Source organism: Canis lupus, chromosome 9 (assembly GCF_011100685.1).
Source record: "Canis lupus familiaris isolate Mischka breed German Shepherd chromosome 9, alternate assembly UU_Cfam_GSD_1.0, whole genome shotgun sequence".
In the NCBI taxonomy this organism is placed as follows: Eukaryota; Metazoa; Chordata; class Mammalia; order Carnivora; family Canidae; genus Canis; species Canis lupus.
This window is the reverse complement of record NC_049230.1, coordinates 24,738,479-24,755,531: the sequence shown is the minus strand read 5'-3', so window position 1 is coordinate 24,755,531 and position 17,053 is coordinate 24,738,479. Positions and strand designations below refer to the sequence as shown.

The 17,053-nt window shown below is 50.7% G+C and overlaps 1 protein-coding gene and 1 long non-coding RNA gene across 3 annotated transcripts; one reads left to right on the top strand and one right to left on the bottom strand.

Moving 5' to 3' along the window:
- Window positions 1–495: 495 nt before the first annotated feature.
- Window positions 496–3,192, bottom strand: LOC111097369. 2 transcript variants are annotated; one of them, XR_005364459.1, is made up of 4 exons: window positions 2,927–3,192; window positions 2,593–2,800; window positions 1,915–1,978; window positions 928–1,275 (listed from the first exon to the last, which is right to left on the bottom strand). It is a non-coding gene; the product is annotated as an uncharacterized LOC111097369 (long non-coding RNA). The 2 variants fall into 2 exon arrangements; XR_005364460.1 differs by lacking the exons at window positions 928–1,275; window positions 1,915–1,978 and adding an exon at window positions 496–729 and having other exon boundaries at window positions 2,927–3,188.
- A 5,263-nt stretch (window positions 3,193–8,455) lies between these two features.
- On the top strand, window positions 8,456–11,993 carry HOXB1 (homeobox B1). The gene is made up of 2 exons (XM_038546141.1): window positions 8,456–10,136; window positions 10,633–11,993. The coding sequence occupies exons 1-2, from the start codon at window positions 9,548–9,550 to the stop codon at window positions 10,959–10,961; spliced, it is 918 nt and encodes a 305-aa protein (XP_038402069.1). The 5' UTR covers window positions 8,456–9,547; the 3' UTR covers window positions 10,962–11,993.
- Window positions 11,994–17,053: the final 5,060 nt, after the last annotated feature.

The following is a 17,053-nucleotide window of genomic DNA, read 5'->3' as shown; positions in this document are numbered from 1 at the left end:
CAGTCGGGCATCTGCCGGGAGCTCCGTCACCTCCACACCCTCTAACAGCCGGCCTTTGGCCCTGCGCTGGTGTTCCCGGGCCTCTGCCTAGAAATAAAGGTGGGCGGGTGGGGGGAGAAGGTGCAGACGTGCGTGCGGGGAGAGCAGGCCTTGGCGACGGGCTTCGGGGGTCGTGGCAGGGGACGCAGAGGGGTGTAGCCGAATTTGGGGGGACCCTAGGGTTTCCCGGGTTTCTCGCTTCGGTGCCCCAGCGGGGTGCAAGCCAAAGGCTTTCTCCGGGACGCAGGAAGCCCGGGGACGCCGGGCCTGGCCAAGGCGTCGGGGGGGAGGGGGGTCGCGGGTTTTCTCGGGCAGCAGGTTCCAGGCGGGCAGGAGCGGAGCGGGGCGGGGCGGGGCGGCGGGGGGGACAGTGCGGCCGCTCGGGGGCTCGGGGGCTCGGGGGCCGGAGCGCGTCCCAGCAGCGGCGGAGCGGCCAGCCGGGGGACAGAGGCCCGGGCGGTGTCGGGAGGCGCTGGGCCCGCGGGGGCGGGAAGGAGGAGCGAGGAGAGAGCGGGAGCGCGACGGGGAAGCGGGGAAGATGCTCAAAATGGCGCTGGGGCCGGGCTGCGGGGAGGGCGAGGGAAGAGCCTGGGCGGCCATGACGGCCGCTCCGGGATGCTCGGTCCCCGCGCGCGTCTTCGCCTTTCCGGGCCTTCCGGGCGCCGCCGAAGAAAGGGAGCCGGGAGCCTCCTTGTAGGTTTTGTTTTATGAAAAAAAAAACAAAAACAAACAAACAAAAAAAACAGGAGGCGAGGTGGACGTGGAGCCCGCGCGGGGCGGGCGGGCAGGCGGGCAGGCCCGGCTCGGCCTCGCGGGGTCTGCCTCGCGACCCCCCGCCCTGCGCCCCGAAGCCCGCCCGCCCGCCGCCCGCGCGCTCCCCGAATGCGGGCCTGCGGGTCTTCCAGCAGCTTCCTCCGCCCGCTCAACCCCGTCTCCTTTCCCCTCCGCACCCTGCCCCGCTCCTTGCAGACCCGGTACGCGGGAAGCCGAGGATCGATCTACCCCGTCTGCCTTCTGGTTCGTTCCCGGGAACGCGGAGATTTAAAGGGCCCTGGAAAGCCATCCATCCTCCTTAGGTTTACTTAATATTTCTCTGGCTCAGAAACAGACACCGCGGGGCTACCTCCCTAGCAGATGCTGCCGTTCTTGAAGAGCAGTTGATTTCCTGGGCCTCCCAGACTTTCCCCTGGACCAGCAGGACGGGGGCTCCGAGTACCAGGCACCGAGAGGCAACAACTGTCAGGAAGAGCCCGGGAGCCACACGGGTCATGACACAGAGGGCTAGACGGGCTCTCCCATATTTTTTTTAAACTGATCCCTCAGTGTGGGAAGTGCACACATCCCATTCAGCCCGAATTCAATCCCTTAAACTGTCTTAATATAGAATTCATCTCCTGCATTAAATAATCTTATGTCATGTTAAGTTGCACTTATTTCTTTCATAAATTAATATAGAACAATTAGATGTGTTATTATAATAATATCATGTATCTTATTAGTTTATTTTGTCTCATAAAATATATAGGTATGAAATAAATTCAATATATTAAAGTAATAATACACAGCTTATTGGCTTGTGTATTTATTTTCCCCATAAATAAGCGAATATACAATATATTAAAAGCACACTATACATCTCATTGGGCTGTGTGTTTATTTCTCCATAAAATATGCCGGTAGGCAGTGCTTAACTTCTTAAAAATCCCAGCACATAGCCATCTCTACACCAACAAAATGAAACAGACATTTCAGCTGGGGCTTTGATTTCTATGGACAGCCAAACTAGATAATTTGGTCTAATTAAAAATGCTCTTTCAGCTATAGCAGGTTGTTACAAAGATCAAGAATACCAGAAGGATCTTGCTAATTGCCCACCTTCCAGCTTTCTTTAGTCAGATGGAGAGCACCCTTCATCAATGCCAAAAATACAGGATCTGCTCTGCTGGAGAGAATTCACATCCTGGGATCATGGCTTGGTCTGCAACATTCTGGGGCCTCTGAGGCTTCAGTTTCTTTAAGAGCTTTACTGTTCCCTGGACCAGCAGCATCAGCACTACCTGTGAGCTAGCTAGAAATGCAGAATCTTAGGCCCCACTTTAAGTCTACTGGATCAAAATCTCAATTTAGCAGATCTCCAAGTAATTTATATGCACATTAAAGTTTGAGCAGCACCACTAGATCATAGTGCCACCTTGCTTCCTGCCTTCCTCCCGTGCTTAAGACTTTTTGAACTGCTTTACCTGGCTGTTCCCTTCCCATCCTCCCCAACCCAAACTAGTGGCCCAAAGAACAGGGAATGCCTGCCTGAGGCTGCACCAGTCCTGATTCCTCCCTGCCAAAGTGAGTGGCAGGCCAGGACGGTCCAGCCAAAGGCTCCATCTACTTGTTCACATCTAGGCACTTTGTATCCTGAGGGTGGGAAGCAATGAATCCAGGAAATCAGGAATATTTCCAGCATTTCCCTTGGTTGATTATTAGAGAGGAGTTGGAACTCCTTTTACAGGCAATACACAAACCTTTCTGTCTCTCCTTTTCCACATTCACAAAACTCACCATCTCTGATGCACCACAGCAGAATAAAGAGACAATGCATTTCCAGAAGGAAAGGACTCCTGTTTTCAATCTCCCCACCGAGTTTCAAAATCAAAGGAATGCCTGGCAATTTGGGATTCATAAAGGATTGGTATTCAGGATGCTTGTGTTCCAAATCATCCAAGCTCCTTTTCCTTGTTTCATCTCTGTTTAGCCTGAGTTTTCCCAGCTGGTTTTGGAGAAGGAAGAAGAAGAGGGAGGGGGTTTTCAGATAAGGCAGCAGCACCCCCCCCAACACCCCACCACCACCTCCCCTGATGGTAAGCTGATGGCAATGCCAGGCAGCTGCACTTACTTATTCCATTCTGATTGGGGCAAGGCTCCTCTTGGGTCAGGACCAAGTGTGAGTGGTCTGTAGCACAGACTGGTTATAAATTGGCTGTGGTTGGAGTGGGAAGGTTTCAGTGCAGTCCCAAAAGCTGCTGGTCAGTCTGCTCTGCTCTTGGTGAGTCATTTTTTTAAGAAGAATGGCTCATTAATATTATGGTGAAAGCAAAGGACCATTAGATTGAGGAATTATTTGCCATCATGATAACCTTGAGTCATTAAAAAAAAAAATTAACTGATGACAGGGCAAGTCCTTCCCCTTTCCAGACCTCAGTTTCTCCATCTGTAAAATAAATGGAAGAACTAATGCCTCTCATAACCTCGATCGATATATGCCCAAAGTATATTTTTCCTTTTTTTTAAAGATTTTATTTATTTATTCATGAGAGAGAGAGAGAGGCAGAGACATAGACAGAGGGAGAAGCAGGCTCCATGCGGGGAGCTGGATGTGGGACTCAATCCAGGATCCCAGAATCACTCCCTGAGCTGAAGGTAGACGGCACAACCACTGAGCCATCCAGGCGTCTCTGCCCAAAGTATATTTGTTAGTCCTCACAGACGATGTATTAAATATTTAGTATGGCTGGCGTCATATGCTTTTAAGTGGAGATTGTGACTTTTGATGTTTGACAACAACCCACCTCCCCAAGTATCTGGTAGAGCCATTTTAACAAATTTTAATTTGTATCTTTATACCCACCATTATGCCCCCAATCATTATTTAAACTAGCAGGGAAAGAAATCTTTTCAACAAACATGTCATTGGGTGTAGTGTTATGTGCCAGGTATTCAACAGAGATGGGTATTCAGAAATGTCCTAACCAAGTTTTCCTCTGACATTCATCTTTTGTCACCTTTCCAACATTTGGTTATGTTTCTTCTTGTTTCAAAAATGGTAGAGCATTTTACACAAGAAGAATCACCAAACTGCTTTGACATGGTGTACTAGACCTTAAAAAGTACCCTGTAGTCAGGTTTTGTCTAGTTGCTGGGGCATCAGAGTGTAGGCACAAATTCCGAGTCTCCCTAAATAGCCCTGCTAAATTCCCCTGCCCACCTTTTCCCTAAGTTTCTGACAAGCATTTTGTGGTCTTCTGTGCATCTTCCTGAAAGTGTCCTCGTCAAATACATGTCCTTGGTTTGCAGAAAGTGGCCTCTAGCCCCTAAGTCATCTCCTCTACCTGCTATGGCTGGTATGGCCCAAATCCTCCCTTGACCTTTCCAGCTCAGCTCTGCCCTCCTGTCCCCACCCCATCCCCCTCTTCACACTCAGCTGGGAAGCAGATATTTAGTGCCTGAAGGAGATGTAACAAACTGCTTCCTCCTGAGAAGACAGTCAACAGTAAAAGAGCCCTCCTAAAACTTCTCTAATTCCCCAAACACCACAGAAAAATCCGCAGTCTGGACAGTCATCCAGATAAAAATTCATCTTGAATATTGTTCTATAAAGTTTCCAAAGTGGGTATTTTGGCCACAACTAACACACTTGGAGAAACCCAATTAAGTAGGAAATTACTTCAATTCTTCATATCACTCTAATTTTTCCTTTTAGAAAGATTCCAACTTTCTGACTTAATTTTCAGTCCAGATGAAATCTATCTAGAATCCAGAAGTCAGGTTCAACCCTACTCCCACCCAGGTAGGGCAATTTGTAAGCTAAGTTCCTCAAGGAAAGAGAGACAACATTTTCCCCAGAAAACCTTTTCCAAATATTTGGAAGATCAGGAAATTCTTGCTAGGGGCACCTGGGTGGCTCAGTGGTTGAGTGTCTGCCTTTGGCTCAGGTCATGATCCCAGAGTCCTAGGATTGAGTCCTGCATTGGGCTTCCCTGCAGGGAGCCTGCTTCTCCCTCTGCCTATGTCTGTCTCTCTCTCTCTGTGCCTCTCATGAATAAATAAATAAAACCTTAAAAAAAGGAAGGTCTTGCTAATATCTAGCCTCACCCTTCTGCTACAGTTTGAATCATTTGGGTTCTTTATAGATTATATAATATTAGGTTTTAGTTTTCAAAAACTGCAGCTTAATTAGAAAATCCTTTGCCTAAACAGAGCAAACTTCTGAATTCTCAAAGAAATTTGCATATGATACAATACATATTGTATAATATATGACTGTATATTATGTGAAAATACAGCACATATGCTATTTTCCTATCACATGCATATTTCCATATTTTAATATGCTAGTTATATTAAAAAATAGAAGACGGACTCATAGTACTTCAGAATGTGCATCTAATGTTAATATCATTAGAGACATTTAGAGTTCTCTATTGTTCATACTTTCTTGTTTGCTTTAATCCTACTAACAATGCAGTGAAGTAAGTAGAATTAAATACATTCTTTGTCTCTGAGGCCATGATTCAGAGAGACCAAGAAACCTGGCCAGAGTCATAATGCGAAGAAATGGCCAAGCAGGGATTTGAACCTAAGTATTCTGGACCCCAAACCAGTCATCTTCCCCTTGTGATTATATACTGCTTGTTGTCTATGGTTCTCAACCGGATTTGTGACAGTTTAATCAGCTTGGTTTTAAAAAGAAATACCACTGAATTCAGATTCCATCCTCTCCTCAAATTGCCATCTCTTATAGAGAAAAAATTATAATCCCGAATGCCCTTTTAATTCTTGAGTTCCAACCTTTGATCTTGCGCTTGGCCTTGGGCCTCCAGAATTAAGTTGGAGAGGACAGGCAGAAAGACACTTGAGGACCTTATGAAGGAACTATGCAGATTGCTCCTGCTACCCACCCCCAGCAAAAGCACCTTCCTCCACAAAAAAGGCCAGAATCAGGTGTAAACTTCTAACACATGCCCATTCTGATTAGAATGGTTCCCCTGCTTGCATTCTCAGTGTGATAAGGACTAGGGCCTCTCAAAGATAATTTCAGTTCTAAACATGCCTGTGCTCTCCTGTGTCTAAATAGATTATAAAAAAGGAAATCAATCAGCTTGATTTCACTTTGGTGTCGGGTCCACCCAGGCCTTCTTTCTCTGGGGAACTTAATTTGGTCATACCAGAAAATGCTATAGCCTATAGGTTATTCCAGCTGTGGATTATTTGTTTGTTTGTTTTGTTTTATACTCAGCTGTGGATTTAGCAAGGAACCCAGGCTTCAGAGATTTCCTCCCTGGCCAGAGGCTGGTGAAGTTTCTTTTAAGGAAGAAGAGACTTGAGAACATAAGGAGCCAAGTTATTACCCCCACCCCCACCCCCTGCCAGTCATTTCTGCTGGGACTGGGAGAGCCAATAGGAATTTGGGGAAGTTTTAATCTTTCTACTACACAAGGGGAGGCAACAAGTTCAGGGATGAATTAGGGATTATGTGAATTTGGAGAGCTGAGGCCAAAGCTATCCCTGTAATCAACAGTATCACTTGACACACTTTTTCCCCAACTCTTTTCATTTTGTCATTAATAATAGACTACTGGTGACTTCAGCTGTTTCTAGGGAGAGTGCATTTCCCCAACTCCCAAACAGATTTCTGCTCTCTTATTGAACTGATTTAGGAGGCGCCTAGGTGGCTCAGTTGGTTGGTTAAGCATCTGACTCTTGATTTTGGCTCAAGTCATGGTCTCAGGGTCCTGAGATTGAGCCCCATGTTAGGCTCCGCACTGGTGGTAGAGCCTGCTTAAGATTCTTTCTTTCCCTCACTCCCTTTGCCCCTCCTCTTCCTCTTAAAACAAACAAACTGATTTGGAATTCACTTCTTCATTTAGACCTCAAATTGTTACCCTAATTGTAAAAGCAAGGGATGAGGTGAGCGTGTTCCTTCTGGGTTGAGGGAAAGGTAGAGAATGAAGAAGTCTCAAGTCCCTCAGAAGCAGGGCAGCCAGGTCAGATATAGGCCTCAATCAGATTTGGGATTAGAAGAGAAATCCGAACCCTAAATAAACCCTTCTTCTCCAAAGACCTCCGTGGAGAATATCTTAAAGTGAGAGGGGAAAGTTGGGAACATCTATCAACCCCAAAAGGGGAAATAGAGAGGATCCCTGGGTGGCTCAGCAGTTTAGCGCCTGCCTTTGGCCCAGGGCATGATCCTGGAGTCCTGGGATTGAGTCCCACATCAGGGCTCCCTGCATGGAGCCTGCTTCTCTCTCTCTGCCTGTGTCTCTGTCTCTGTCTCTGTCTCTCTATCTTTCATTAATAAATAAATAAAATCTTTAAAAAAAGGGGGGGGGAATAGAAAGAAATATGCTTGTTCTCACCTCCACAACTCCTTTTCTCTTCAACTCCTCTGCAGGCCACCCCTGCCCCCATCTCAACTCTCTTTTCCTTTGTCTGCCCTTTTCCCTTTGGCAGTGAACATTCTCTCCCCCTTCCCCACTGTATCTCCCTTAAAGAAGTTACCAGCTGACCCCCTCCCCTCCAACTTGTTCTAGTCTGAAGCAGGGTCCAAAGCAGAGAACACATGGGGAGAGAAAGGGGCAAGGGGCCTGTGGGGGGCTAAGCCAGGCTCGCAGTTATGAGGAGAAGAGAAAGGCTGTGTGATTCTAGTGATAAAGATAGAAAGCTGGAGAAGTGACCATAAAGGACAGGCTAACTGAGGGGAAATGGGAAACAGAAATATGGAGAGACCCAGAGACAGAGAGAGAGAGAGAGAGAGAGAGAGCACGCTATGGGGTTCTTGGCAAAGGATGAGTACTCACTCTACCCCTGTAGGGGTGGGGAAAACCTGAGAAGCTTTGAGAGCCCTCCCCAGACCTGTCCCACCCGCTTGCTTCCCTTCCTCTGCAGAGTTCAGTTGTTTACAGAGATCCCTCCCTGAACTCTTGCCCTCCTGGACTTGCCCGAGCTCCAGCCCCAGGCTTCTGGTCAGGCAGACACCCTGACAGGTTACAAATGAGCGTGGGTGTTGGATTGCGCCAAGCTCTTGTCCTCAGAGTCTGGAGGAGGAGAATCAATGGGCTCCACCTAAGAGCTTCTCTTCCAGTCCTGTTCAGGTCTGAAGATAGAGAAGGAGGCACTTCCTGTTCCCCTCCCCTCCCTCAACTCTAACCCAACAGATGTGGGGGTGGGGGGCAGAGAGGGGTGAGTCTCCACTCCTGAACCTTCAGACCTCTAAACTGATTCTCCCATTCTCCAAGCCAACGCCCTTAATTTATTCTAGAAAGTCTGACTAATCTTTAAAAGATGTGATTGGTATTGAATTTATGAATTTGAGACTTGGGATTTTTTTTAGAGGAGGGGAGGTAGGGGAGAGATGGTGGGTGATGAGGGAGAGAGGAGTAGGAGGCAACCAGGGGAATACAGGAGCCCCAGTAGTTTTATTTATTTTTTATTTTTTAAAAATTTTAATTTAAATTCAATTTAGTTAACATATACTGTATTATATTATAGCGATTCATCAGTTACATAGAACACCCAGTGCTGATTACATCAAGTGCCATCCTTAATGCCCATCACCCAGTTACCCCATACCCACCCCCCCACTGCAGCAACCCTCAGTTTGTTTCCTAGAATTAGCTCCACTAGTTTTAAACATTGAGAAGGAGAATAAAATTTCTCTCTTCTTTCTCTGTAAACATCACCTAGCTCTGTGCCCACTGTGGCTCTCTGGAGAGATGCAAGAAGTTATTTGAGTCTGAGTGAGCGAGCCAGCTACAGCTATGGATGGCTAGAGAGAGGATAAATACATCTAGAGAGATGAGGTGATGGATAGGTAGGGAACGAATATAAATATGGAGAGAGATGGACGAATGGAGAGATGGATTGAGACAGAGAATATAAAGTGAGGCTGAGGGAGAGAAATGGATGTGTGAATGAGGAGAGAGCATTTATGCGGAGAGGTGGAAAGAGAAGTGGGGCGTTTCTCATCCTCCTCTCCACATTTCTGTCGTCCTGCCTTGTTCCCTTAAATGCATTTCCCACCACTCAGTTAATGAATTTTTCCTCTAGACTCTAGACCCTGCCCCATCCTTGGGTGTTTTGCACCCTCTTCCTTCACAGTTATCCATTTGGCCCAAGAATAACATGCCTTCCCCTGCTGTCCCATCCTCATCGCCCCAAGATAAATGGGGAGAAAGAGACCAGCGGTGGGCGTTTGGGGCAAAGTAAGGGGGCTCAATTTCCCATCTACAGTCTTGGGGTGGAGGAAAGCTCCTTTGGGGGTGGGAAGAGTGAAGGGCAGCTGGGTTGAATTTGTCCAAATCTAATAACCCGGGAGCCTATTGAAGGCCTTGGGGGTTGGGAGGGGAGGAAAGTCTTGAATATTCCTCTAACTTTTACCCCCTCTCCCTCTGGTCCCTTCTTTCCAAAAGTCTTTGAAGAAAGATGTTTTTGACGCTTCCACGTCGCTCTCAGATGGATGGGCTGCGGGTGATTGAAGTGTCTTTGTCATGCTAATGCTTGGGGGGTGATGGATGGGCGCTGGGGCTGCCAAACTCTGGCCCGCTGCGCCCATTGGCCTGGGAGAGATCACATGCGCCCCTCCACCCCCACTCCCTACCCCCTTCCTGGGGGAGCCCTGGCCCAGGCGAGCTGGGCCAGGCCATGGATGCAAGCTTCAGCGCTGTGACATACTGCCGAAAGGTTGTAGGGCAAGAGGGTGTCTCCCCCAAACGGGCCGACCCTCCTGCGGCCTCCACGCATGGACTATAATAGGATGAACTCCTTCCTAGAGTACCCACTCTGTAACCGGGGACCCAGCGCTTACAGCGCCCACAGCGCCCACAGCGCCCCTACCTCCTTCCCCCCCAGCTCCGCTCCGGCTGTTGACAGTTACGCAGGCGAGACCCGCTATGGTGGGGGACTGCCCAGCCCCGCGCTCCAGCAGAACTCAGGCTATCCCGCCCAGCAGCCGCCCTCGGCGCTCGGGGTGCCCTTCCCCAGCTCCGCGACCTCGGGGTATGCCCCGGCCGCCTGCAGCCCCAGCTATGGGCCCTCTCAGTACTATCCTCTGGGCCAGCCGGAAGGAGATGGAGGCTATTATCATCCTTCGAGCTATGGGGCCCAGCTAGGGGGCTTGTCCGACGGCTACGGAACCGGTGGAGCGGCCCCCGGGCCCTACCCTCCGCCCCCGCAGCCCCCTTTCGGGAGCGAGCAGGCGGCGAGCTTCGCGTCGGCCTATGCTGATCTCCTCTCCGAGGACAAGGAGTCGCCCTGCCCGTCAGAACCCAGCACCCCCACGGCCCGGACCTTCGACTGGATGAAGGTTAAGAGGAACCCACCCAAGACAGGTATGAATCAGGCGTGGCCTACCTCCTCTCCGGGCGGGGCCCAAAGCAGCTCTGCTGCTCGTGCAGTGAGGGGTCCCGGGCCTGGGCTGGCAGGACAGGTAGAGCGGCCCTGGTCGAGGCAGGTAAGAGCACCCCGCCCAGGCGCAGGTCGGTTGGGGTTTCCCCACCCAGCGAGTGCCCGGTTACCCTTAAGGGTGAGTCTCCACCACCTCCCGCCACCGCTTGCTCATCCATGCGCCCCACCCAGACCCAGGACCTGGTTGGGGGAGGACGGGAGGGGGGGTACGGACTTGTTGGGGGAGGTCCGTCTGAGTTTGGAGGTCACCTTGGGGGTGTCGGGCGATCCAGGGACCCGTGGGGAGCCGAAGCTGGACAGAGCATGTGTGTGCTGGGGGTGGGTGGGGGGTGGGGGTGCCGAGCCGGCCCAGGAGGAGGAGAGGGGAAGGAGAAGGAGGTGAGGGGACTGACGTGGCCCTTTCTCCCGCCCCGCCCCCAGCGAAGGTGTCGGAGCCCGGCCTGGGCGCGCCTGGCGGGCTGCGCACCAACTTCACCACGAGGCAGCTGACGGAGCTGGAGAAGGAGTTCCATTTCAACAAGTATCTGAGCCGGGCCCGGAGGGTGGAGATCGCCGCCACCCTGGAGCTCAACGAGACGCAGGTCAAGATTTGGTTCCAGAACCGGCGCATGAAGCAGAAGAAGCGTGAGCGCGAGGGAGGCCGGGTGCCCCCAGCCCCGCCGGGCTGTCCCCAGGAGGCGGCCGGAGACGCCTCCGACCAGTCGACGTGCACCTCCCCGGAGGCCTCGCCCAGCTCCATCACCTCCTGAATGAAACCTCCTACCGTCGGGGCTCCGCGGCCCCGGAGCGCCCCGGGCCAGCCCTCTCCTCCGCCCTCCCTAACCAGGCCTCGGCAGTAGTGTCCCGGGCGACCCTCGCCAAGGCCGGCGCGCAGGCTTACAGCTGCCTGTGGGGGGAGCGGGGAACCACTTCTTCCCTGTTAGGTGCGGGTGGGGTGTTGCTGGCTGGGGACACTACAGGACCAGAGGCAGGGAGACAAGGAACCTGTCAGCTTTGGAGGGAGGGGCTTCCTTCCGCCTTTCATCTGGGGCTCAGCACCTGGGAGGGGAGGTAGGAGCAAAGCCTCCTCCTCCCCAATTCTCCTCTCCCTGCCGACTTCCGCGTGTTCAGTTCAGTGCCTTTGAGTCTCGAGGACTCTTCTCCTGCGTTCAGACCCTAACTCCCCCCTTCTAGGCCAAGACACTGGGAAGGCCTTGAAATTTCTCTTGGGGGAGGCTTCTGGGTGCAGGCATATTATCGATGCTCAATCTCTGCAGTCACCACAGACCTTACAATAGCACCAGCTGCCTTGTGACAGACCAAAAAGCCCCCCAACACCCTCCGCCCCATTTAACCTTATTAACTCCCTCCCCGCACGGTTGTATTGCACTAACGCAGCCTCCAGAGGTTGTTTTCTGAGACCTGCCTCCTCCCACCAGCAACCTCATCTCTAAGCCACCAAAGTGTTTTGGAACTTGGTACTCTGGAGACTTATGGAACGTTGTTGTCATTCGAGGCTTGCCCTCAGCAAGCCTCTACCAGGAAGGCGCAGGCACGCCCCCACCAGTTCCTCCCCTATTTATTGCCTCCTGGAAAACCCAGGACCCTCCTCCCCAACTCCATCCACCTCTACCCCTGAGGCATCCTAGGGAGGCCCAGGTGCAGTGAGAGCTAGCAGCAGCAAACATTTCTCTGAACCTTAGCAACAGTGGAGGTGCCACCGGAGTTTCTGGAAACCAGAGCCCCAAGCAAACCGGGTTCTCTCTGTACCTCTAGCTACCTCATTTCAATAAAGTCTGTGTTTTACCCTCTTCCAGACTGCTTCTGTTCCTCCACCTCCGGGATAGAGGAGGCTGCATACTCCAAGAGCCCTGGGGAGAGATGGGGGAAGAGTTGGTGAATGCTGGTTGGGCTGGAGAGATGTGAGCTGTAAACACTCAACTGGATAAACAGAAGGACTTACTGGGAGTGTCCTAAGCAGAACTGAGCCCAGCTTCCACGTCTGACAGTGGCCATCCTTACATCACTGGAGGAACCAGGAAAGAGAGAAGGGAAAAAGATGGGGGGTGGGGGGGATAATCCAGAGAGGGTCCTGAGAGAGGAAGGCAGGAAAAGAGAGAAGACAGCTTGTTGGGAGAGAACAGCAAAGGTGTTAAAAAGAGGAGGAAGTGTGGGAGAAGGCAAGGGCCCTCTGCCTCCTCCCCCTGCTCTCTCCCCAGGCCTGGCCTAGAGTGGGCCCTCCCTAAATGCTGATGGGGTGATTGTGGGGTAGGCAAGGTGTGCAGTGTGCCCAGTCCCGCCAATTCTTGCTCAGAGAACGTCAGAGGATGGGTCCCTGACAAAGTGCAGCCGGGCACACAGATTACCCCTCCACCCCGCCCGCAGCGCAGCGCCCTTCCCCGAAGCGGGGACCTGGACGTGGGGACACAGGAGGCCAGGGTAGCTGGCAGACTCTGGCCCCGGGGGCACGCCCACCCGCGCCAAGGGGCCATCCCCGAGCTCAAGGTGAACGTCCCGGGCTCGGGGCGCTGGACCGCAGCGGGGAGGCGGCCGAGGCGGGTGGGAGGGCGCGGGAGCCCGGCAGGGAGCCGCCCAGGGCCCGGGAGATGCTGGGAGCCTGGGGGGCAGAGGGGGCCGGGGTGACCCCATCCCCGCGCTGACCTTTTTACCTCCAAGTGCCTCTGGGTTTTCCAAACAAGCCAACAGCGAGCCCGCGGGGGCAGCTATTGTCTCCGGCGGGTCCCACTGACAAACCTTTGGTCTGCGGAGGCGGGGGGCCGGGGCTCAGGAAGCTCTGCGACGGCCGACAAACCGCCATCGCTCACTAGCCCCGCGGTGCCATCGAGCTGACACGGGCCTGCGGGCTCCCACCCGGTTATTGATTCCGGTTACCGGGGAGTCCAAAGGCCCCGAGCCCTGACAGCTGAGGGGGTTGGGGGGTGGCGCGACAGCAAGGGGGCTCCTAGCCACCCCATCTGTTTAATTCTTGACCTAAAAGGAAGGGAGGTGGCCAAAAGGACTAGAGTGTAGGTAGGAAGCGCTCAGCATTTGCTTCCTAATGAAAACGGTGCCATTATAGGAGAGGCAACGTTATCAATAATTGCACAGCCCAGGTGGAGAGGAAGGCAAGCGTGTTTGCTAGAGAAAGCCTAGCTTTCCCAGAGGCCGCTGTCTTGCCCTCTGTCTTGGAAAAAAAAATCTATTAACTGCTTCTCTGCATTGAATTGAAATTGCCACCAAGGTTGGCTTCCCTAAAAGGGTCACCTTGACAGAGGGGAGAGAGCAAGTGTCTATGGAAACAAGACTCCCTTTGCTTGAAGCCATTTACTGCAAGTCGGTGGAGCCTTCTGATTGGGGTGTTTGTGGATCTTCCAACCTTTGGACCAGCAAATGGGCAGGCATGTAGGGAAGAAGGAGCAGTGGTTAGGGCAGGAATACAAGGGTGTTGGAGTTGGGCCTCGGACTGGGGCTGACAGGTCCTGGGGGAAGCGTGATAGAGGGGACAGGAGGAAGGAGGAAGGCTGGCGCATTTGATTTTGGTCAGAGCAGAAGGAGCCACGAGATTCCCCCAGGGAAGGGTGAGGGGCAGATCAATTCTCTGTTAACAGAGGGGCTGGCTCAAAATACTCCACAATAAGTCCAAATCTCCCATTTCCTTAGATGCCAAAATCTTGCCCTCTTTCCCACTTTGTGCTCTCCTAAATCCCACTTTTTGAACCTCAGACTCCAGATGTGTCTACATGGCAGGCATTTAGTTGGAGAAAGAAAATATCGTTGCATTTTCCTATCCCATCCTAACCCGACCAGGGAGAGGATGGCAAAACACACACACACACACACACACACACACACACACACACACACTTTGCTGCTCTTGAATTGAGTTGATGGTTTTCATTGTTCAACTTTCCAGAATAGATGCCAAACTGCTTCACTCAGAGATTCTACTGCGGCTTTCAGAAAGGTGGATTTTTCATGGAGGGAGAAGAGGGGAATTATATTCACCAGGAGATCTGATCATGCATTTTCTACAGAACTGGAAAACCCTTCCCACCCCACACCTCCATTTATACCACGACCATCTCAAGAAGAATCCCCTGTTTTGAAAATTAAAATCTTAAGAGAATTTTTTCCCCTTGAGTCTTCAGAGAATTCTTCTCAGGGCTGGTTGCAAGTCTGTTAAGGTTTCTGAGGAGCATCTCTTCACCCTTCCCCCTCTGGTGGGGGGCAGTCGGGCCTCCACTCCACCCAACCCTCTGCACCATCTGTTTCTCAGCCTGAAGTGTGAACTTTTCTTCTTTCATTTGCCTTTTTCTTCAGCGTTTGTTCTCTCAACGTGAGGCCCTTTGATCTCCTGGACAAGAGAGACAAGAAAAAGAGATTTAAAAAACCCTGAAGATCTCCTTACTTTTAAGTTAGTTTCTTTGTTATGAACATTCCTTGCACCCATAGCCCTGGGCTGCTGGAAGGGCATTGGGATGGGGAGGCTGGGGGCATCTTTGGGAGGACTGAGATGGGGGCAGGGGTGCAGATCCAGATGAGCCTGAAAGGAAGACTGAGGATTTGGGAAAACATCCAGGATACCTGGGTTCAACTCCTTCAGATCCTGCCTTATCACCTCCCGGTGGCCTTGGCCAAGTTGTCTAATTCCCTGTGATCAGTTTCACTACCTACAAAATGGCAATCGGAAGAGCACCTATCTTCCTAGGGTTGATGTTGGGATTAAATTAGTTAATATGTGTAAAATACTGGGACAGCTGGGTGGCTCAGTCAATTAAGCATCTGCCTTTGGTTCAGGTCATGATCCTGGGGTGCTGGGATCGAGTCTTGCATCTGGCTCTCTGCTCAGAGAGAAGCCTGCTTTGCCCTCTCCCTCTGCTGCTCCCCCTGCTTGTGTGCTCTCTCTCTTTGACAAATAAATACAATATTTTAAAAATATGTGTAAAATACTTGAAACAATCCCTAATAAAGAAATTTGAGCTATAATCATAATTCTCATTATTAAGGGAGACAGGTCCTCTCCCACTTCTAATAGGTCCCTAATCTATTCCAGGGCACATCTGGACTTTTTGGCGCACACACACTCTGATTCTCGCACTCCTAGCTTGTTTGATCCCTGATAGGCATATGGGACTAGTGGCAGATTTTGGAGCTACAGAAGGGATTCCCTACTTTGAGCCTGAGAAGGAGCCCCCTTGTTCCCTTCAGGCCTCTGCACTCACCTGTGGAGGGGAAGAGTGATCTGGGCCTCCTGCACTTTCTTCCCTTCTCTACCATGGGAGGATGGACGGGTAGTTCTGGAGGCAGACACGCTGAGTTCCTGACTTAGAGTGGTGTAGGGCAAGGGTTCTAAAGTGTGACTCAATTGTCAGTGAGTCCCCTCTTACTGGCTGGGTAAGCTTATGCCAGTTACTCAGTTCTCCTGTGCTTCCATCTCTTCTGATATAAAATGGGAGATGTGGAAAAATAAATGAGATATAGGAGACCTGCTTAGAACCTGCCTGGTAGGGCATTCAGTAGAGATTTTCTGTCATATATATATTCACATAAGACATTTCTCTTTCTTTCTTTCTTTCTTTCTTTCTTTCTTTCTTTCTTTCTTTCTTTCTTTCTTTCTTTCTTTCTTTCTTTCTTTTTAAAAGATTTTATTTATTTATCCATGAGAGACACACAGAGAGAGGCAGACACACAGGCAGAGGGAGAAGCAGGCTCCCTGCAGGGAGCCCGGCATGGGATCTGGGTCTCCAGGATCCTGCCCTGGGCTGATGGCAGCACTAAACCACTGAGCCACTGGGGCTGCCCTTCTCTTACTTTCTTACACTGAGTTGTTCTTGGTCTTGGCGTGATGGAAGCAGACAACCTCCAGCCCTGGCCCTCTTGCACTGTAGCCACAGGCCCAACTAGTACTATAACCATGCTACTTGCTGTTAGGGAATAAAATAATTCGGAACAAAAGGATTCAGGGTAGTCCCACAGAATACCGGTACAGGGTCATGATAAGACATGCTCTTGGCAGGACAGCCTCATTGCATAAGTCTGGGAGCACATTCTTATTATTGTCCATGAGACTGGCACCCCTTGGTGTTGTACCAGATTTTTCTTTTCTCTTTTTTCTTTCCTGTTCTGTTTTCTTTCTTTCTTTCTTTCTTTCTTTCTTTCTTTCTTTCTTTCTTTCTTTCTTCTTCTTTCTTTCTTTCTTCTTTCTTTCTTTCTTTCTTTCTTTCTTTCTTTCTTTCTTTCTTTCTTTCTTTCTTTCTTTCTCTTCCTTCTTCCTTCCTTCCTTCCTTCCTTTCTTTCTTTCTTTCTTTCTTTCTTTCTTTCTTTCTTTCTTTCTTTCTTCCTTTCTTTTCTTTCTTTCAGATTTCATTCATTTATTCATGAAAGACACAGAAAGAGAAAGGCAGAGACACAGGCAGAGGGAGAAGGAGGCTCCCTGTGGGGAGCCCAATGTGTGACTCGATCTTGGACCCCAGAATCACACCCTGAGCCAAAGGCAGACGCCTAACCACTGAGCTACCCAGACGTCCCTCTTTTTTCTTTTCTGATGATTCAGTCCTGACTCTAAGGACTCCCTTGAATGACCTCCTTTTAAAAAAGTATTTTATTTATTAATGAGAGATAGAGAGAGAGGCAGAGACACAGGCAGAGAGAGAGAAGCAGGCTCCATGCAGGGAGTCCAATGTGGGACTCCATCCCGGGACTCCAGGATTGGGCCCTGGGCCAAAGGCAGGCGCCAAAATGCTGAGCCACCCAGGCATCCTCTTTGAACGACCTCTTTTGCATGACTCAATCACAATATTCCAGATGCTTCAGCTTTTGCTGTTTCCTTGGCTCTCTAAGTGCTTTACACAATAGAGTGAAT

What these genes read in the sequence shown, in the direction of transcription:
- HOXB1 (XM_038546141.1), top strand. Translation starts at nt 9,548, where the DNA reads ATGGACTATAATAGGATGAACTCCTTCCTAGAGTACCCACTCTGTAAC. An exon ending in GAGGAACCCACCCAAGACAG is followed by an intron (nt 10,137 to 10,632) that starts GTATGAATCAGG and finishes CCCCGCCCCCAG; the next exon opens with CGAAGGTGTCGGAGCCCGGC.